Source organism: Elaeis guineensis, chromosome 3 (assembly GCF_000442705.2).
Source record: "Elaeis guineensis isolate ETL-2024a chromosome 3, EG11, whole genome shotgun sequence".
Lineage (NCBI taxonomy): Eukaryota > Viridiplantae > Streptophyta > Magnoliopsida > Arecales > Arecaceae > Elaeis > Elaeis guineensis.
In genome coordinates, this window is record NC_025995.2 from 113,140,084 (window position 1) to 113,163,085 (window position 23,002).

Genomic DNA, 23,002 nt, shown 5'->3' on the forward strand with positions numbered 1-23,002 from the left:
GTCGGATTATTGATTGTTTTGAAGTCATGACCCCTCCCCACAAAGAGCTTTACGCTAATCTAGTTAAAGATTCATCATTTCTATTATATGAGCTGATAAATATATTCCATTTATTTGACTAGTGTGGTTAAATTATTTTTATTTTTTTAAAATAAAAAAGTAAGTTATTTATCCCAAAAAAAAGGAGAAGGAAATACAAAGCGGATAAATTAAGGTACGAGTGGGGAATGGATGTGCATTTTTAAGATAGAAAGGATAAAAAGAAAAAAGAATGGAGGTGGGTTGATCAAAATTGAACTTAATTTTTGTTTAATTGATTGTTTTAATTTGATTTGAATCAAAAAAGGGTATAATGGTTAGAGTTTTATAATAATGGTTGATGGTTGGATTCATTGTAAATAACCCAAGGTCATTAGATGGAAATCAATTTAGAACTTGTGATTATTTTTTTTTACAAAATAACGGATATTGAAGCTTTTTAGATTCGATCACAACAATCAAGTCTCCTTTGAATATGGAAAAGGCCCCCAAAACACCTTAATTATCGATATTTTCGATTCATTCTCCATTGTTCTCTTGGTATCCATAACATTTATAGAGTACGATATTTCAAATTTTTCATATAGCCATCTACACGTATTATGAGAACAACTTTATCCTAAACACAACATCCCTCATAAGTTTAGAAAATTTGTCTATATTTTTTCAACATCACCATCGCTCACAAGTTCTACATAGCTCTTTCAAATTCTATAAAATCTCTTTTCATCCCAAAATACAGAAAGTGAGTCATATTTTCCTTGATCATTCACTCCAAAGAACTTTAAAGTATGCCTTGATCTCTCACAAACAATTAATGGAGAGTTGGATGATTGAAGTTGGATTGGCTAAATTAAAGTCAAATAAAAAATATAACAAAATATTTTTTATTTCATTTATTATCATAGCATCAAGTAGATATCAGGTTGTTTCTTATTTAAAGAACTCAAAAATTCTGACAGTAAGAGGGGTGGCAATTAGGTTAGATCGAACAAGATATGGATCCGATTAGATATATGGTAGATAAAAAGTCAATTAATCAAACCTGAGCTACTTATTAAACAAATCTAAATATGAGTTCGAATATAACCATCTTATTAAACATGTACTCTAGCTCAATTTATAGATTGTTGAAATAAGCTAAATACGTTAAATGATTAAATACTACCATCCTTACTCAACAATATAACTATATAGCCCAACTATCAAAAAGGAAATAAAAAGTCCTGTCTAACTTGTTTAATACAGCTTACTTTGGGATAGAAATAGGTTAGATAATATTATGAATAGAAAAGAAAATATTTTAAGGTTCAAATTGCTATGAGAAATCAACTAAAAATATGGTAATTTTTAAGATAAATTTTGAAAGTATTTTTAATAATATGCTAAGAGAATTTAAAAAAAGTATAAAAAAAAAAAGATAATTAAAGTATCCATTCATACATAATTTAAAATTAGTCTATGGATAATATTTTTTTCCTTCTAAAATTGCTATTATATTTACATAAAATTTTTTTGAAATATTTTTTTCAATAATATGTTTTTATTTATATATTAAAAAACTCTTCCTAAACCATCTTTGTTATGCTCATCTTCCATCTTCAACAATCTCATCTCTTTCCAATATCTAACTTGTCATATCCATTTTGATGTTGATAAATATACATCTTAAAATTAAAATAGAAAATATCAATGTACATATCGGATTTGCCAGTGATTATACCTTGAAGCAGGTTCATTTTTCATCACCCCCCTCCTCCAAAGAAAAAAAAAGAAAAAAAAAAGGAAAGTTTGCTCATACAAAAAAAAAAGTTTTGAACTATGCAGGTGACTTCCAACACAGGCCAGTGAAAAATGGACCATGCCTTAATTTAGGAGATAGCTGAGAGAATAAAGATTTGCTGGATATATTATATGTGTGTGTGTGTATATATATGTAGAGAGAGAGAGAGAGAGAGAGAGGTAATACCTTGTACCAAAACACATGCGTCTATATTCGCAATCTTGACGAAGAACGCCTCCAGAGAAAACATGCTGATGATGGATCCATGAACCCTAGCACTCACATGTAGTCTTGGATCCGTGAGGAATTTGTAGCACGTACTTGATTGTCCGTTTATGTCCTCCTTCGTTTCTATTTTTTTCATCATCTTTCTCGCCCTGAGACGGCTATCGCCGCGGCGGCGAATGGATGGAGTGTCGTCTCCAAAGTCCTATCTAAGCCTCATCAAAAACCGCTTCTTGAGGTGATCTCCACGCTCTCCACCCCCAATGGCCCTCAAAGGCGGGGCCTTTCCTAGTTCCCTCGCCCTTCTCGCTCTCCTTCTCGTCCTATTCCCCCTCCCCCTCACCCGGCCGCCGCTCTTCGATCCGTCCAGTGGCCCCTCTCCTCGCCTCGGCCCCAAGAACGGAACCCTAACCCTCTCCCGTAATTACGTGGTGAGGTTCCTGGAGTACAGGAAGGCGGAGGACCACTGGGCCTACCTCGAGGAGACTCTTGGATCATTGGACGGGTGGAGATGGATCGAGAGGAGGAACCCGGCGGCGTCATTCCCCACAGATTTCGGGGTCTTGGAGATAGAGGATTTGCATCGGATGTCTTTGATCAAGGAGCTCGAGACGTTGGGGCGGGTGAAGGACGTATTCGTCGATTCGAGCTATTCTCGGAGTTTGTTTGCGGAGGAAAATCCGAACGATGGAACCTTTCTAGAGTGCAAGAAACGCCCTGGGAAAATTTTCACATCGATGTCGTTCGAGGAGGAAGAAGACCGGGCGTATACTCCGCTTAGCAATGCATCAATTTGCTGGAAAAGGAAGCTTTTGGTGCAGGTACCCTTTCTTTCTTTCTTTCTTTCGGTTTTTTTCGATGTAATTTAGCCATGTCCTCTTGTGCAATTCATTTCTAAATGGTGAAATACGCATCAAAATATGAATCTTGGAATCTGATACATGATCCATGAGCTCTGCAATTATTCACGTGTCGATGACAAATAATCCTTTTCCATTGGTTCTACTTTATCCTCTCAGGAATGAATTGGTCGAGTTGGACAGGAAGTAGGAGTATGTGAATAGCAGCAATTGCATAGGAAAAAATTGTTAACGAAGAAAACAAGAAAGAGAAAAGAAGAAAAGAAAGGGAGGTATTGAATGAATTTCTAGCCAATTAGATCTGCCCTGGCAGTCAATCAACAAGTTATAAAGCTGGATGGTCAGCACAGTTAATGGTGGAATGTAGAATGGTAGATGCAATATGGTACAAAAAGATATGATACTACTGGCAAATGATGTGGGGCTTTCATAAGTGATGGTGCTAAAGATAGCATGCATCCAGAAGATTCCAGCATGAAAAGGAATGGATGGTTATTTGGTTGGCCGCGAAATCCTTAAGGGGGTGTTTTGTTGGGGGGAGTCCCATTCTAATTCCGATTCCATTTTTGGAGCGGAATGGGAAGGGCTCAGTTCTCCTAAAACCTAATCCTGACTCTCTCTTAAGCATTCAAATCTCCTTTCCGGTTCCAATTCTAGCCATGAACCAAATGCTTCAAGGGGATATGGCCTCTTTGATTCCCATTCCAATTCATTCTGATTCTTATTCTGATCATGAACCAAACCCCCCTGCCCCCTAAATGTATTCTCTTCTTGATCTGAGGATGGAGAGGAAAAAAAGGCAATTTTGTTTCTATTTGAAAAGCCCTAAAATCGAAGACTTTGCACAAAATTTGATTCTTTTTACTTTTCTGACTCTGGAGCTAGGCTAGGTGGAAGCACCTGAGTATCAGAGTGAGGGTGTGTTGGAACCTAGGTCTCTTGTATCCACACAAAACTCCACCAACTTGGCCAGTTGGCAGCCTTGTGGAAAATTTGGGTCTTGGTTCTGAGTTAGTGGGCATATGATATGCATGCCTCCAGGGTAGACCATTCAGTGATCTGAGTGACTGGACTTTCCAATCACTTGGAAAGAGCCAGATGGCATAGTTGGGCTCTTTGTTTTTGAACTGGTCCAGGTGGAGCCCTGCACCATCCAATTGAATTAGTTCGCTGGATTTTAGTGATTCTCTGATAGTTTGTCACAATTCTGCTTTTTCTGGATCTGAAATTATTTGACAGTTATTATCCTTTTAACAGAGATCCCAAGTTACATCTCTTTTTGGAGCTGACAGACTTTGGGCTCAGGGATTCACTGGTGCAAAAGTTAGAATGGCAATTTTTGACACCGGTATTCGAGCAAATCACCCTCATTTTCGTAATATCAAGGTATAGTTTTCTTTAAATTTATTCATGTTTACATAGGAGGGCAACATACAGTTCTGAATTTATGAACAATACTTAGGTTGTTTTGCATCATAACTTGGGATCATGCAACCTAGTCTTAATGTAGTAGTTATTCATATGCCTTTTTCTGACACAAGCTTCAACACAAATGCTCTGCTTTACAACTTATGATTATCAGAAATTTCATATCTCTGATGCATCAAAAAGCAAAGACAGTACTTATGGTTTTCCATTCTAAATCTTGTCAACTTTCAGTGTTTGTGTTCAGTGAATAAGAGTGCTATTTGTCGGTAATTTACTGGAACATGAGGTTAATTTCGTCACTAACTTATCCAGGAGCGCACTAACTGGACAAATGAGGATACATTAAATGACAATCTTGGGCATGGGACCTTTGTAGCAGGTGTTATTGCTGGCGAAGATGCAGAGTGCCTGGGTTTTGCTCCAGACACTGAAATCTATGCATTTCGAGTATTCACTGATGCTCAGGTAATGAATAATTTGCCTCACGAAATTCAGCGTGTAAATGACACTAATTTGTATGATACTGCTTTCCTTCTCATCCGACATCCATTAAATATCTTTATTTTATGGTCTCATATTTTTCTCTTCTGCTTCTTTTGATATTGACTGAACTGTTAAGTTGAAATGCCTGCAATTCCAAAGAAAAAACTGATAGATGATTCATCATCACGGCATGTTCCCCTTTTGGTTTCTGTTAAGTCATCCAACTGTTTGGAAGTAGACATCACAGTTGTTGCAAAGGCACTGTTATTACCAATGCTGAATTGCTTTATACCTGTTTTACTTTTATACCATGTACGTGTGGTTGCAGTCATCCTGAAAACTCCTGTATTCGAGACCTGTGGCAAGCATGCTTCACATAAACAAGTCTTCTCATGAAGTAAATGAATTAAAACATTTTGTTGCCATGTTAAAATTCATAACCATCCTTTGCCAAACTCTTGCTATCCTTGCTGTCTCTTTGCTCAGTTATCAGCAATCATCTTCTCTTTCCTCTTAATTTTGTGATTGAATTGCTTTATTTATTATATGTTGCAAATGCCGATTACTTTGGTATGTCCATGAACTCCATGCAGATATAATTACAGTCACGACGTGTCGCAAAAGACATGCGAATGCTATAATATCACAGTAACTCTTGCTTGAAGTACTCATACTATAATTGAACCATGTCTTTCTTTGTGGTGGGAAAACTGCATACCTAGGACTCCACGGAAATGCTCCCTGCACCAAAATCATTTTAATTATGATATTTCTTTTCAGCAAGCAGGTCAGAGCTCTAATGTCCAGGCTAAACAGGCAATATCCCAAAAATCTTAAGACACCCAAAGAAATTTATCTGTCCATCAGCAAAACATTCAACATCATGATTATGGCACCAGTTGCAAGCACCTGTAATCAAACTAGGTCACTTCACTGGATAACCTATTATATTTCATAGCTGTAAAAAAATTATAACCACCACCAACTTGTATGGTAAGTTCCAAGTTTAAGTTTTTCCAAGACTTCTGATCTTAATATATACAGCACAAGTTTTTTGATATTGGAAGCATAGATTTTGTGGCACATATGTTGCAAGTATTGCCGAGGCTTCTTTTCTTTCTTTCTTTTTTTGTTTTTGTTTTTGTTGCTGGCTATGCCCTAGTGCAAAATCAAAATACTGTTGACAGCTGGGATGTTATACGTCTCAAAATTTTCTCAGGACTTAACTACAAGACAAACCCAATCTATATGGCTTGGATACATAGACCAAGGTATTATCCACCAAAGTTTGACAATGTTCTTTGATTGCCTCTCATCCTGTCATCAGTCTTTAATAACTTCAAGTTCAAAATTTTTAGCTAAGGCAAGCTTTGGAGAAGGAAGAGCTTGCCATGACCTTGAAGGACAGTTGGCAAGGTGAAAGAACTACCTAGCTGATCATGCATTTCAAAGTCATACAATCAGGTTAGGTTCCTGAAAACATGGAAGGAGTAGAGTAAATGGGGGAAGAATAAAGGTCCTGTACAGAGAACCTGTTTGTTCTAGAGCTAATCTATACTGTTCTTAATGGGATAAAATTTCTTTTAGATGGGGAAATTTTTGTAGACTTCCCATCCAGTGACTTCTTGTCTTTGGTAAATGGATAAATTGGATTAGGTTGAAATTCTATATTGTGTTACCTCCATGCATCATGCTTTATTTGTAAGTGGTTAAGTTATGCTGATATATGTGATAAATTTTTCATGCCACTTGCTAAATTTTTATGTTTTATTTTTCTTTGCTTTCATTTCCTATTAAGTGTTTTGTGACTGGTGTCGTGCATTTTGTGTTCCAATCATGTCTCAGAAACTTTCAGCTTTTACATGTTCTGGCATGATTTTGAGAATTCTTTCTTCAGCCTCGTTGCAGGTATCTTACACGTCATGGTTTCTTGATGCATTTAATTATGCTATTGCGACCAATATGGATGTGCTGAATTTAAGTATTGGCGGGCCTGATTATCTGGATCTCCCATTTGTGGAAAAGGTACTTTGAAGGTTTTGCTAGATGATTGTGACCTATAATATTTGCATTAGCTTCTTCAATGTAACCTAGAATGCTAGCCTCTTCCTCTCTTCAAATCATCTGAACTTTAGTATTATATAAATTTTGCCATTGAGTCCCAAATGCTCCTTTTTTAGCCTCTATAAGTTTGCAGATTTTTCTAAATCTCACTATTTGTTTCTTCTAAGCTAGTCATTGTGAAAAGACAGCTAATTAACATTTCTTCTGAGTTGATAACTAGCTTTATAATTGGCAAAATATCTGCAACTTTTCTCTTGCAGTTTTCCTTTTACTTTCTGATTTCTTTATGGTAAATAATTATGTTGGCAACAATCTCAGGTTTGTGTGAAGAGCTTGAAAGATCTACCTTTAAAAGACTTTGGTAGTATATCTGCATCTCTATATGTTTGTGTATCACCTTTTCTTGGTTGTTTTTTAGGTGATTTATATTCACATTAGCTTTAGATTTTGTTATTACATTTTCAGGGTTCCAATTCAGTTAAGTTGTTGTTTTATCAAATATTAAGTGTCTTAATAAAGAAAGTTAGTCATTTTCTATTTTTTTGTGATTTTTGAACATAATTTTATATTTTTATGCATATTTTTCTAGTGGCTTTGGTATCTTATTTTGGGGAATATTAGTGTCTGTGGGTGCAGCTTTAGGCTTATGTTAACTTTAAGAGTTTATGTTGTTAGGTTGGGTTTATGAAACAATGAATTTAGCTATTTCTAGAAAGCCTAAAAGGATTTAAATTGCTCTCCTTTTTTATATGGTATAAAATTTAATTGTTGGTGATTAATGAAAGAAATTGGTTTCTAGAGTATGATTTGTTCACAAGCAGATCAATGGCATAGGAATATAAGATCTCTCATATTCATATTTATTTTGAGATCTAGAATTTATTTCAGATCCCACCCATGGAATGCTACACCACCTTGGGCAGCCTAGTTCAGGGCATTACTAAGCTGTACTAGGGGTGGACTAGCATGGTTCTGCCCCTTGTTTCAAGTTAGGGGAAATAGGGAGAGGGAGAGGGAGAGGGAGGAAATGAGGGAGGGAGAGGGAGGAGGGGTGAGGGGCAGAGGGAGACGGAGAGAAGGAGAGAGAGGGCTTTCGAGCCTCCTTTCCTCTGCCCTAGTTCTTGTGTAGTCAAAGGAGTGGGGGTTCAAAAGGCTTCTCTCTCCCTCCCTCCCTCTTTCGGCCCCTCTCTCTCTCTTCCTTCCTCCCTCTCCCCTCCCTCATCGGCTCTGGCTGTGTTAGTATGGGCTTAGAATGAAATGACATAATACCTTGCTGGACTGTCGAGCAACCAGTATATCAGTCCCGAAATTGCCATAACATTACCCCACCTTTTGTAGGTTTGATATTCTTGATTGGATCGATGCATGAAATGATGAATTAATTTAGGGTATTTTGCATTTGTACTCATGCAAATATGCCTTATTGCATATGGACCTCTCAAAAATGATTATTTACACACACACACACACATATATATCAGTTCATCTTGTTTTTGCAATGTTGCCCTTCTTGTTAAATTTTTGGCTGATTGTGTTGCTAAGCAATATTTTAAGAATAGAATGAATATATTATCCTGTTGTATTTATACCCCTAAAAGTTTATGCAAATATTTATAATATAAGTTTAATTTAATTTAATTTAAATTTTCCAGGGTTATTAATGCAAAAGTGTATAGAGCCATCTTATTCTTAACATAATTGCTTACTAACATTGTTATCAAAAAAAAAAAAAAAAAAGAAATGAGAATGCTGAGAAAATAGGATGAATTGAAGAGTATGTATGCAAATAGTGATTTCGAGGGGTAAATGTGAAATATATCATATTTGTAAGGGTATATATCTAAAAATCTCATTAATTTAGTGGACTTCATGACCTAAAAAAGGGATGACAAATCACAGTGTAATTTGTTGGCAACAAGGGGAAAAGAAAATAATTATCTTACAAAAGTATATGGACAATCCTATGGAAATTCTATGTTGGAGAAATATCATATGAAATTATTTTCATGGAGATTACCCATACTATGCTCAGGCCTTAAATCTGCATCTCCTTACTATTGTTAATAATGAAATATGCCATATACAAGAGTAACTAGATGATACGGTGTTATATACTACAGCATGCTGGAATGCTAAATTTAAGTTATGTAGGAATGCTATAGTGAAAAGGTGAAAAATTAGTTGGTTGTGTGTACTTACTGTATTAGTGTTGAAGATATATAGCATTGTCAATGAACTTGAAGGCTAAGGGATGCTATCAAGCATTTACTTGTGGCACCTTCATTATCGAGGTGTAAGAGAAGATACTTGGTATTTTATCTAGCAGTGTCAATCAGGTGAATAATGTAGTTGCCCTCTTGTTGAGTGATTGCTATGCAATGCTAAGACTTGAGAAAATTTATACCACAAACTGACAATAGTCAGAGATGCAATAATTTCTTGGTTAGGAATAGAAGTAGTTAATGTACAAGATCATGGCAAAGATAAGGTCTTTGAGGTTGTTGAGGTAGATATGTGTGGCATATCTAGGGAAGTGTAGTAATAGGTAACGAGAGAGTGTTGCAGTAGGCATTGATCAAGATCATGGTAATTAATTGTTGGTTTATTCATTTGCTGTGAAAGGCATATATAACTCAGTAAGAAGCAAAACGCAATTATGTTAATGGGTTTGAATCAGCAGAGTAGACCCTAGATACCTAAGATTCCATTTGGCATCAATTCTAGTTTTCAATTTTCATGAAAGCCAAATCCAGTTTCTTTCCTTTTTTTTTTCCAAAGCTGAAACTCATAGCTTGTTTGGTAGTCATTTGGATTGTGGCGGCAATAGCGCTACCAGCAGCGGCGGTGATGGCTAGCGAGTGATGGTGGCAGTGATGGCCGGCAATGGTGGTAGCTAACAGCCAAAGTTGGTGGCTAGTAGCAGCCAATGGGCTGCAGTGGGTGGTGGTGGGAGGCCAGTGGGTGTGATGGTGGTGGTGACAAATGCGGCTGTGGTAGCTATGGGTGGTTTCTGTTTAAAAAAAAAAAAGTGAAAACTAGTTCTGAGAGCTTTCATATTCTTTGGAAACTTGGAAAGAGCTTTTAAAAAACAAAAAGTGAAACAGGGTAACTAAACAAGCATTTTGCCTCAGTTTTCAGGTTTTCACAAACAAATGAAAACTGGAAACTGCTAGTGATGCTAAACAGGCCTTAAATGAGAGCTGTGAAAAGAATCAAACTGTGCTAATTAGTAGAACATTGCCTTGATCACAAGAAATGTTAAAAAAATTAAATGAAGGGTGGACACTGAGACCTAGATGAGGGATGTAAGAAATAACCTATCAATATTCATTAGCAGAAAATATGACTGGACCACGACAAATCACAAAACAAACTATCACATAAAACCAGTCACCCATGACTCTGTCCATGATGACTTAAATGACCAGCATCTCTGAACTTGCTTGTATGCATATGCATATTTTTAGCTTAGGTAGACACATAGTCATCATCTGGGCTAGTGTGATTTTGCCTGTTGGATTTGCAATGAAGTAACTTTGACTTGTATTTTGTTAGTTGCTCAGCTGACACTTGAAACCAAGTCTAGTACTTCTTAAGCTAGCTTTTCCTTTGAGGAACCTTTGTTGATATAATTAAACATCGATCAGGACCCTCTCACTCATGCTACGTTAATTTGTCATGCTGGTTAGTATTTTCATTTAAATCCTTTTCAAATGCTGTTTTTTACCTAGTGACATTGTCATAATGAACATTATGTTTCTACCTTTTCATTTGTGCATTCATATTTTCATGCATCCATCAGTTCATGACTATAAACTTGATTAACACATCATTTCTTATAAATTTGAAATATTTTAATTTGTAACCTCACAGCCCGAGAAAATTATGAATGCTCTTTACTATAGTGACAATTATACAGGCTTTCATAGTCTTGATAGAACCATTCATGTGTTGGAGTTAATTTGAAGTCATTTACAATGCCTTCACCAAGTCGGTATTGTATGTTGCTGTAACTCTAGGGTACAAATAGGCATTGCAGTGGAACCTGCTGTGAGCAACTCGTCTTTAAATTCTTAAGGTAGTTTTCGTAAGCATAAATTCTAGTTATTAAGTCCCAACTTGTGTTAAGAAACAATTTTTTTTTTTTTGTTTTTTTGTTTTTTTTGGTTAACTCATTCATTGTGTGAAGCAATGCTCAAATTATCAATGTCATTGACTGGTAATCAGGTTTGGGAGCTCACAGCAAATAATATTATTATGGTGTCAGCTATTGGAAATGATGGACCTTTGTATGGCACACTAAATAATCCAGCGGACCAGAGTGACGTTATTGGAGTTGGTGGTATTGATTACAATGATCATATTGCTTCTTTCTCCTCACGTGGCATGAGTACATGGGAGATTCCGCATGGGTGAGCTTTTTATGCATTTCTAGAAATTTATTTTTTGATGTCCATGTTTTGCTTGACTTATATGAAATCCAAACATTCGTGATATTGGCTTTAAACATTTTCCTTAATAAATCTCATATAAAAAGTCTCGTTTCTTGTTAAATCAACTGACTTATCGGCACACCGTATGCTTTATTTACTTTATATATTTTTCTGCCATTATTATGCACTGGGTTCCAACGATTAGAAGTTGACATCAAAGTTTCCTATCCTTCCCTAGATTCCCTTTGTTTCTGTGATGTACAATATGTACGATGTTGAATTTCTGCTATAGTTGTACTTGTATCATATATTGACCTGATGTTCTAAGACTTGGTAGAAAAGGGCTGAAGCCTTGCTCTGAGCAGATGTAATTATGAAATAGCACCATAAATTTTCTGCAGAGTTTTTCCAACATTTTTTCTGCCTCCCACACATTCTGCATTTTATGATATACAACTAAAACATGCCTATATATGATGTAGCTTCATCATCTAGGAGTGCCTTGGAATCTCCTTTCATCTATATATATGTGAAAAAGATTTCTCAGTACAATTATTAACATTTGGGAAGTGTTCAAATTATTGCTGGCCCTGCCCAAACAAAAATATTGGCACGAACACATATATGTTGTTTTTCCTAGCTTCAGTGATGTGTTCATGCATATCATTGAGGAAGAGCATTCATGTTTGCTGTGTGTCTGGACAGATATGGCCGTGTGAAACCAGATGTGGTTGCATATGGTCGTGAAATAATGGGATCCAAGATCAGCACAGGTTGCAAAAGCCTCTCAGGCACCAGTGTTGCAAGTCCAGTGGTTGCTGGTGTGGTATGCTTGCTTGTAAGTGTTATCCCAGAAAAAAACCGGAAAGATCTTCTGAATCCTGCAAGCATGAAGCAAGCTCTAGTTGAGGGTGCCAGGAAGCTTTCTGGTTCTAATATGTATGAGCAAGGTGCAGGCAGACTCAATCTGTAAGTTCTAAATTTTTAGGTGTCTCCTCGAAATATAATTGCATCAATGGTTATCATAATGCTGCAGTGTCATTTTTTTTCCTCCAGCTGGGAGTCTTATGAAATCCTGAAAAGCTATCAACCCCGAGCTAGCATTTTCCCGAGTGTTCTTGACTATACAGATTGTCCCTACTCCTGGCCTTTTTGTCGCCAACCTTTATATGCTGGGGCCATGCCTGTCATCTTCAATGCTACAATCCTTAATGGCATGGGTGTGATTGGTTATGTTGAGAGCCCGCCTATATGGCAGCCTTTTGATGAGGTTGGCAATCTGCTCAGCATTTACTTCACATACTCAGATGTCATCTGGCCTTGGACTGGTCACCTTGCGCTTCACATGCAGGTCAAGGAAGAAGGTGCCCAATTCTCAGGTCTGATTGAGGGTAATGTGACACTTAAAGTATACAGTCCACCATCTCGTGGAGAAAAAAGCGCACAAAGTAGTACATGTGTGCTTTACTTGAAACTAAAAGTGGTTCCAACCCCACCTAGATCAAAGAGAATTCTATGGGACCAATTTCACAACATAAAATACCCACCTGGATATATTCCAAGAGATTCTCTGGATGTTCGTAATGACATTCTTGATTGGCATGGTGATCACCTGCACACAAATTTCCACATCATGTACAACATGCTACGGGATGCAGGGTACTATGTTGAGACACTTGGATCACCCTTTACATGTTTTGATGCTAGACATTATGGAACCTTGCTCATGGTGGATCTTGAAGAGGAATATTTCAGAGAGGAAATTGAGAAACTTAGAGATGATGTTATTAATGGAGGGCTGGGACTTGCTGTTTTTGCTGAATGGTACAATGTAGATTCGATGGTGAAGATGAGATTTTTTGATGATAACACGCGGAGTTGGTGGACTCCAGTTACTGGAGGTGCAAATATCCCTGCGCTTAATGAGCTCTTGACCCCATTTGGTATTGCCTTTGGGGATAAAATTTTAAATGGTGATTTCTCGATCAACGGTGAGCAGAGTCATTATGCCTCTGGAACTGATATAGTGAAATTTCCAGGGGGTGGTTATGTACATAGTTTTGAATTTCAGGACAACTCAGAAAGTGGTGCTATGCAGAACATACTGCAGACTTCTGGGATGACCAAGGTTCGTAGTCTCGGCTTCTTTTATGTAATCCAATAGTATAAATCTTTTTTCTGTAATATTGAACACATGAATGTTTCTCTGAGGATCTTCTTACTGTTTGACTGGGTAAATGATGGAAAAATAAGAGTTTAGATTGGGTGGGTGTGTTGGTGGATCGGGAAATTAGTCAATCAGAAGACAAATGCCTACAATAGTCCATGATATTCTATGGCTATTTTCTCTCATATATTCTCTTTCATTCTATGGATGCAGCTCTCTTCAATTCTTGGCCTAGTGGAGATTGGTAGGGGTCGAATCGCAGTCTATGGGGATTCCAACTGCCTTGACAGTAGTCACATGGTAACAAACTGCTATTGGCTTCTGAGGAAGATACTGGACTTCACCAACAAGAATGTTAAAGATCCAGTGCTTTTCGCAGACCCGGCAAAAACCAAGGTCCCGCTGCATGAGGATGGTAGCCAGTTACCATCCCGTAGAACTGATGTAAACTTTTCGTCATATTCTGCAGTAGTGGGCAAAGAGTTGATCTGCCACCACGACTCTAGGTTTGAGGTTTGGGGGACAAAAGGTTATGGTCAACTCATTGGCAGGAACAGAAAACTACCAGGATATCCTACCATTGAGCTGGTTAATGATTTGAACATCACAATGATGGGATCCAATCTAAGATCAGATGAAGTTACAATACAGATTGATGGAGGAAATAATTCTGGAGCCATTGGTAGAAACAAGTTTCACAATAGCGTGGATTTCTTGGGTCTGCTCAACCATGATGAGGTATGAACATAAGGCTCCCTTCCTGATCTTTATTTAGAATATCAGACAGACTAGTATTTTTATTCATGAAGTTTACTGGTATATGTTCACTACATTATGCATCTATACAATATAGTACGGGAAAACTTGAAGAAAACTTTAATATTCTGGATGCAAATTAGATTACCATGATTCTTCTTGAAGTCCATATGAATCGCTTCTTACTATAATTTTATTTTTCACTCATATGAAATAAAAGAATGTATTGATTGGTAGTATGCAGTCCAAGGAATCATAGCCATTGGCCATCCTGTCCCTATGTTGTTATAAACAAATCTATTCGAGTGAACTAGATCCTTTTCAAGTATCACCTGACCGTAAGTGACCAACCATTGGAAGCTAATAAATTGTGATGAACTACTGACAAATCTTGTTATTATTATTATTATTTTTGGTTATGTCATTGGTGCTACCAATTAACAGAGAAAACAGAAAAGAGAAGGGAAACTCAAATAAATTTATGCTTTCGGGCTTTTATCTCTCATTCACAAGATATTCTCCTTTATGAAAATAACAATATCCACAATGGAACTTCAGATCATTGAGCATTAAAGTCATATCAGCCAGCCAAGCATTTGATTTATCTTTCATCACTTGTTTGCTGCTGATTATTTACCTGATAACTGATTTGATACTGTCTGCAGGTTGACATACCCATGTTAATGGCAAGTCAATGGGTCGTACCTTTGTTCGTTGCTGTGACTGGTAAGTACAACCATAGAGAATCAACAATTAATTGTAAATTGCTGATATTTTTCACACTGTGGCCTATTGATTTCATCGGTTGATTCTCAGGTCTTCTGTTATGCCTGAGCTGGCGTATGCGGCAGAAGCGACGACGGCGAAGGAGAGGGTCGGGATCAGGTCGAGTTTCAAACCTAGTTTAGCTGCACCAACTGTTATAGTTTTCAATGGACTATATTTCTGGCTGTGCCATGGTCATATAGGTTACCTTTAGATCAATTTAACAGGAGATTTCATGTACCTATGACAGTTGCATTTGAGGACTTGAGAAGTAGCCTAATGTATCAGTCATAGATTTGTGGGGTCCAGAATCTGATGCTCTTGACCCAGAAGGGAGCATGATAGCCCTTCGGCTGCCTTGAGATCAGACTCCGGATGGTTGTCAAAATGCCCCAATGTTGTATTATCATCCATTAATTTTGTTGTGTTAGGAACTGCTAGTGCTATCAATCACAATCAATTATTGGCTTTTTAGCCTTAACCTGAATTTTTATGAGGTCACCAATCGATTCAAGAGACATCCTCGCAATTTCTATTTCCTATTGCTTCGATAATGAAATTTTTAGATGCCATCTCCAGTGCCATTAATTTATACAGAAATCATGCACCAAGAAGCAACATAAACTTGCGGTGGAAAAAAAAAAAGAAGTCATAATTCATAAACATGAAAATGTGTATCAATTGTTTCCTTGAACTACCTTATTCAACAATTGACAGGAACCTTCATTTGCTATATTAGAAAAAAATTATACAGCTGCTTGGATGCTAGTTCAGGATTATGATCCGGCAATTTTTTTTTCTTTTGTCTGCCGGATTGATTTTCCTTTTGTTGAGCGCTCCAATCAATATCCTTTTGTTATTATTTTCATTTTCATCGTAGATATCATTATCATCTTCTTCATGTCATTCTATAGTACCTACCAACCATTCCTTCGAAACCATCTTGAACACAAGTTTCCATCTCTCCCAGCCCCCCCTGCCCCGGTAAAGCTAGACCCAGCCATCACCACCAACCTGGAAGCATGTATTTCCAAATATTCTTTGCTTGCGGGGGTGCAGCTCTCGTCTCTATATAAACATGGAGGGAACCTAATGCCTTTGAACCCGAAACATCATTTTTACTTTCACCGTAGAAGCTCCTTGGAAGACTTAAAAAAAGGACTCGTTTGAGGAGGAAAATATAGCCAGTGAAAAATAATAAATACCTCATATTTAATTGGAGTTTTCAAAACAGGGATGAAAAATAACTTTCTTATGAAAATGAGATTTTATATTTTATAAGAGAGCAAAATCCATGCAAGATATAGAAAAACCACTTTCTCATCAACTAAAAATTAAGATAATTATTTATCACAAAATTATCCATAAAATTTTAAATATAACCGGTTGAGACTTTTTTATTAAAAATATAATAGATATTTTATATAATTTTTTAAAAAAAATAGATGGTCAACCAAATATATCATTCTTTCAAGACTAATCAAACAGTGCAAAAATCATTTTGTCAAACATCATATACACAAATATTAACTTTTTAAAAATAATATCCAAATAAGAAAAAAAAAATTCCATAAACCAAACAAATCCACAAAGGAAAACAGACTATTCCAACATGTTCTAGAGGTATCCCATCGCCTAGCAAAAAACTCTGGACTGGATGTGCATCGCAGCACACAAATGCAACACACGCATGTGAACAAAAATGTTAGGGAACTAAGCAATAAAGTAGGGCGGACTGGAGAAGCTTCTGAAAAATCCTAGGACCCAGCATTGATGCCTAGACCGGATCCCCCAGGAAGTCCACAAATCACAGGTTGACACTGATAACAACCGGCTCCATAACACCAGAACCTCTGCCTCATGGTAGATCACCTTGCAAGCCACGAGGCGACCTGCTGTCCCCAAAGAAGTTTCTTAGCAAGGACAAATTACAAAATCACCACAAAACGGACATGCAGAAAATCAAAGCTGCAAGAATCCCTCCAGGCATCAAGCAACAAATTCAAATATCTCTCTGCAATGGATTGTAGAATAGATGCTAAGAAACTACCGTATGGAACATCCACAGAAAATAGCACAAACTCTTCAAGTCCTTAAACGCAGAAACAAATTAATCCATCAGCGAGACAATGCTGATGAAGAAAATATAGGAGGAAGAATAACCTATTAAGACCAAATAGTACCAATCCCCTCCCAATGACATGATAGAGATTACAAGGAGCAATGAGCTTTCACAGAATTATTATATGACATTTTGACTACAAAATAAATTGGAAGAATAAACTCCAGCTGCCTGTCATTTATCTAGCATTCACAGCCTGATGATCGTTGCTGACGTCCACCACCCGCCACATCAATGGTCTCAGGAAGATACCTTCATTAGCAAAAGAAAGTCTCAGTCAATCCTCTAACTTGGAAAAAATGGCGCAAAAGAAAACGTTTTAAATTAGATACAGGATTGCTTGGGTAAACTAAGAACTTCAAATGACCCATATCACCTCAGAACAACCTGATTGCAATCAAGATACCTATGAAGATACTTTCCCAATCCAGTCCATAGGTATTTTCAAACTTGAACCTCAGGTCTAGGTTTGAAAAATTATCACTTTCAAAGTCAGATGTTAAATAGTTGGCCTACAGAGGTACTCACAGCTCTTCCTCAGGTTCATTCTTGAGGGCATTCTTGGCTATACACTCAAAAGCAGCATCCACATTAGATCCTTCTTTAGCAGATGTCTCAAAGTAGGGGATGTTCCCTTTTGATGCACACCATGCCCTTGCTTTCTTCTCAGAAACCTGGGGAACACAGAGAGAAAAATAACTCCACCAAATTAATATAATTATATCAAAAACTGGTAACGGAAGTAATGATACTGCTAGTTGGCTATAATTATGGAGAAGAAAACAATCTTACCACTCGGCTATTGCCACCATCAACATCTATCTTGTTTCCCAACACTACAAATGGGAAATTTTCTGGGTCAGACGGGCTAGCCTGCATGTCAGACAATCAACATAGAAGTTAACCAACTCTAAAGGTTTTTTTTTTTTTCCTGGTGTGTGTGTGTAATACTTTGAAGTCATGTTTGATCAAAGGTCACTTACCTGAATCAAAAATTCTTCACGCCAATTGTTCAGGTTATCAAATGATTTCATCACATTAACATCATACACAAGAACACAGCAATCAGCTCCACGATAAAAGGCGACACCAAGACTCTGAAATCTTTCTTGCCCTGCGGTATCCCATATCTGGGGAATAAATGCAGCAACAACGAACATGAGTCTAAAGAAAGGAGGCTATCCACCAACACAAGGGTGAGATGAAAATGTAAATACAATTTTCTGTAAGAGAAACCATAGGACTGAGGCCATAAAGACTAGACCTCCTCATGAACTTTTGATGTATACTCAAGCTCTTGGGGCCACAACCTCTGCCAACAATTTAATCCACAGTGGCTATGGTCCATACTCCATGTTATGTTAACCAGCCAACGAAACGATTTCGCTCTCCTGAATTGTTGTTTTTTTATGTTGTCTAGTATATGAGTTAAAAGCAAGGTCTGCAATCTCGGTGCCATGTACCACGCCAGTATGCCACCGGCCGGTTCAATATGGCATAAGTCGGTATAAAATGGTACACACCCTATACTGAGACAACTCTCGAGTCATTTTTCTCACTTTTTATCACTGTACTACCTGAAACTAGGCAGTACAGGTCAGTATGCATTGTGGTTCACCTCAGTATGTCTAAGTACAGGATCTGTACTAAATCATGTTTTCGTACTGGTTCCAACCTAGTATGATTATGCCTCGAACTAGATGGTTCATGAAGGTGCAGCAAACACCATTAAAAGTTCAGCTTTTTGTGCTTTTTTTGAATCTTTCATGTTTGAATTTCCTAAAATGCAAAGCATGGCAACAATCGCCTACATATGTATGGTAAGTTTGATCTTTAGAGAAATAAAATTAATAATATTTTCAAATTATATCTGATCAACCTCTTTCCTCTCTAAACTTAATAGCTCCCAGTTTAGATTAGGTCATCAATCTCAAGGATATTTCAATCTAATAATCATGGTATCATCAAACCATCTATCTTAAAGAATAGATCTCATCTTTTACTTAATTCCTTCATCAAAACTATTTCATATCATAAAGCCAAGCATACCTATCAGGTTCAACTTCCAATTACTTAATTCATGATTTCAAATTCCTCCAATCAAACCGTAATCTGATGTGTCAGTGTATATATTAGAAAGGTCTTATGTTTCATTCTAAATTTCTTTTGGGTCTATTTTAGGCTTGGACTTAAACACAATCCAAAACCAAATTTTAAATCCTGAGCAAATAAATTGAACATCTAAGAGGTTAGAAAAGCATATCATTATGAATATCATAACAAACACCAAAAAAAACTCATTTGTTTACAACTATGACTTGTAAATGTGACGTTGTAAATATTCCTTCTGAAAGTGATATGAAGACCTACATTTTCATTCATATAAACAAGATTCCAATTAATATTCCAATTAATAATTGTAGATTAACTCAGCAAATAAAGTAGTGAATGATCAACAAAAAAACACAAACTGAATTTCAACCAGATTCATAACCAGCAAATCCCATCAATCATGATCATGGATCTGTTTTGTAGATTAAATTTTGCAAATCATCCCTATATAGGCCCACCACATCCACATCACTAGAGGCACCTTTGACCATCAGCATTGCTTCCATGCAAGTGTTTCCAGATCTACCCCAACTCTTCTCAAGCCAGTCAGCCCAAAGGTGGTAATGCTGGTGGGGTAAGGATTTGGTTGCTTTTGCTCGTTTTCCTATAAGAGTCTCTAAAGGACGGAAAGGGGTTGAACTTCAATACTCATGTGAGATATGGCCAAATAAAGCAGATATATGGAAGCTTACAATGACACGCTGACTCCTCTTCTCTCATCTTGCTTTCTGTATATAGTTATTTAGTTAAGATTAAAAACTTCTCAAATCACCTCAATGGTTCAAAACATTACAAAAAAGAGTTCTTGCTTAAACTGAGGCAAGTGGTCAAGAACTCAAATGATATGGAGTGCTTTAGTTTTCCACTTTCAAAAAGGAGCTCTTTTTCCCATTTTACTAGCTGTTTCTCAAAAACTCACGAAGTTCAGAAGGGGACTCCGATCCTTCCCTCCATGACACAGCTATTCCTAGACAACCAGATATGGTAAAGGACATAGCGGGTAGGGATCATCTTTTCAACGTCCTCACTAGTCGCTACTTAGTGATTCTTCCTTCAAGTATCTGAGAAGCCCCTTCAAAGACATAGCAATTGTTCACACCTCCTTCACTGCATCACTTCCTATGCTTAGTTTTTATTCCAATAAGCCCCTCCAATCAAACAAGTACTGCTAACAAAACATATCTAGTATAGTTCAACCACTCAAATGACTGAGGGGCTAAATTACCAAAAGATCCACCATCAAACTGACCATTAAAGTTCGAAAGGCCAAAGGTGGATAGCCATATCTCAGCTTATCAATAAAGCTAAACGTTATATCTCAAATCCTGTCACTTCTTAACTTTAAAGATTGACATGTAATGAAAAATGGGTATATGCAAAATTCTGACAATTGCTGCCCATTTTCAACATTGTATACCATGTTGTTAGTTCTCAATCGAACTTTCTTTATCATCCTAGAGATACAGGTACTTCATTCTTTTTCCCTTGACAGGGGATAAGCTGAGAGAGAGAGAAGGAGAGAGCATCCTGGGCCTTCTAGAAAATGTTGCACTTAATTATCAAAAGCTATTCACTTTGAATTTCTCCAGAAGTTTGAATTTTTTTTATCCATCCTATTGACTTAAAATTTCCTAGATGGAAGTATGGGACATGCCGATCAAATCTTCATTGTTTATTGACCATATCCTAAACAGATGACATGAATCATGATACTTGCATAAAAAAACAAGTCGAAAATCAATCACACATAAGCCTTCAATCTCTTAAGGGACAGAAAAGAGAAACCCTGTCTAGTTTTATCCATGTAAATACAAATTATGCAACAAATGACAGCAAAATTATTTCCAACCACAAGAATAAAGGTACATTCCGCTCACACCACCGGATAGATAAACTATCAAAAGATACGAGATCGGTATAAAGCAGATATCTGTAGTAGCAGTTGCAGCTTGATCCTAAAAAAATAAACTAGTGCATCACTAGGCAGGTAATTAGAGCAGCTAATGCTTCGCATCATGCTTTCCCACTAAATTATCTACTGTAAGTGCTTTAGTCCTCAAGAATTCCTTTCAGATGCCAAGAGTCAATGCATCTTCATGAAGTTCTATGATTTCACAGCATTCTTTTCTTCAACCAACCAACTACTCAAAATCAACCTTTCAGGGATAAAATGTTGATGACCTCGTCTGGCAGGTTCCTTAAATACCTCTCTGTGCTAAAAAGGCATTACCTTTGTATTTCTATAAAATGTCAAATCCCTCAAACTCCTATCTAGGGAACAAGCAGTCCGCCGCCATATTTTTTGCACTTAGACAACAAATTAAGTTTTAAATCTTCTAGATGAATAGGGTAAGAAAGCATAAGAGAAATTATGTTACCTCACAATATTTTGGCTTTCTGAATATATACTAGAAAGGACACGTGGTATCTGTATAAAGTTGGCTCCATCCTCCTTCATTAGCGATGAGTTCAGTGTGGCTTAAAATAAGTCCTTTTATGATTCTTAATGCTAAATGACTTGGCACTAATGAAACAACCAGCATCGTGTTCTTAATAAGAAAATAATGAACATCACTTTTTAAAGTCTCATTCTATCACTTTAAGGGCATATCATTGTCAAAAAAATGATTTGATTAACCTGGGACAAATTTTCACAGCACGCCCCTCAACAAAGTAGCAATGAACATACCAGTACAGGATGGTGTCTCTCCTTTCTTTTGAACAACACATTTATCCCTACGACTAAATTTTGCATAAGACAACAAAAATAATCAGGCATAATGACAGGTAAATTGCTGCTAACAGGTGCTTTGTCAAGACAAGCATAGCCTGCATATACAGCATATATCATAAAGTAAATGGCAGAATCAGCTCAAAGTATGACATGTTCAGAAAAAAAAAAAAAAAAGACTAGGCTAAAGTTGCACTAGATCATTTAGTACATTAGTTTGTTGCAGGCATAATCCTAGAAACATTGAATTTGTTACAAGAAAAGGAAATTTCAGGAACTCCTAAAACATCTATTATCAATACCATTGATAAAACATATCACAGGCACCTATCATAAATCCATCTAAATAATCTAACTTGCAATCTTGTGATTCCATGCCAAATCCCATATTGCAAACACAAGAAGTATCAAATTTGTTCGGACAAAAGAAACTGAACGACCCCTAGCATACCGAAACTCACCTGTAATGTGAATAGCCTGTCCTCAAACTGGACTTCTTTTGTCAAAAAATCAGCTCCAATAGTCGCTTTATACTGAGTACTAAACTTCTTGTTCACATACCTAAAAGGTTATCAATAGAACCAAATCACCCATCGCGACACCGAAGATGCATCAAAGAAACATATACTTGCGAAAGAAGTTTAAAGCATTCGAGATTACTGATTCATCAGAGACGTCTTCCCAACCCTACCAGAATTTACAGAAACAAGTCAGAATCAAGAATTAGCAAAGGCGAAGATAAATCAAAAACAAACAAAGAAAGATAAAATTGCCATCAAAAAAAGAAAGAAAGATAAAATGAACTCGAATCGAGAGAAAGATTGGAGTAGGGAGCTCACCCGCTGTCTCCGAGAATGATGACTTTGAGAAGCATTCGCCTTCGGGACGCCATGGATTCGAACTGAGAAGGGAGGGGGATTCAAAAGCTTGGAGCCCGAACGATCTACGCTTTCTTTCCCTACCGGTAAACGAGATCGAGCCCTGGAAAAATTCCTCAATCGAGAGAGAGGGGTAGCGGAAAGGGAATATTCTTT

At 37.0% G+C, this 23,002-nt stretch overlaps 2 protein-coding genes across 2 annotated transcripts; one reads left to right on the forward strand and one right to left on the reverse strand.

Annotated features, from left to right (window-relative positions):
* Positions 1-2,130: 2,130 nt before the first annotated feature.
* LOC105040812 (subtilisin-like protease SBT6.1) lies at positions 2,131-15,490 on the forward strand. The gene is made up of 10 exons (XM_010917508.3): positions 2,131-2,868; positions 4,165-4,293; positions 4,648-4,800; positions 6,727-6,843; positions 11,110-11,294; positions 12,021-12,284; positions 12,372-13,443; positions 13,696-14,220; positions 14,904-14,964; positions 15,055-15,490. The coding sequence occupies exons 1-10, from the start codon at positions 2,311-2,313 to the stop codon at positions 15,144-15,146; spliced, it is 3,156 nt and encodes a 1,051-aa protein (XP_010915810.1). The 5' UTR covers positions 2,131-2,310; the 3' UTR covers positions 15,147-15,490.
* A 1,524-nt stretch (positions 15,491-17,014) lies between these two features.
* Positions 17,015-23,000, reverse strand: LOC105040811 (ras-related protein Rab7). Its single transcript, XM_010917507.4, has 7 exons — positions 22,808-23,000; positions 22,629-22,655; positions 22,430-22,529; positions 18,109-18,255; positions 17,918-17,998; positions 17,654-17,799; positions 17,015-17,377 (listed from the first exon to the last, which is right to left on the reverse strand). Exons 1-7 carry the CDS (start codon positions 22,858-22,860, stop codon positions 17,308-17,310), a joined length of 624 nt encoding a protein of 207 aa, XP_010915809.1. The 5' UTR covers positions 22,861-23,000; the 3' UTR covers positions 17,015-17,307.
* Positions 23,001-23,002: the final 2 nt, after the last annotated feature.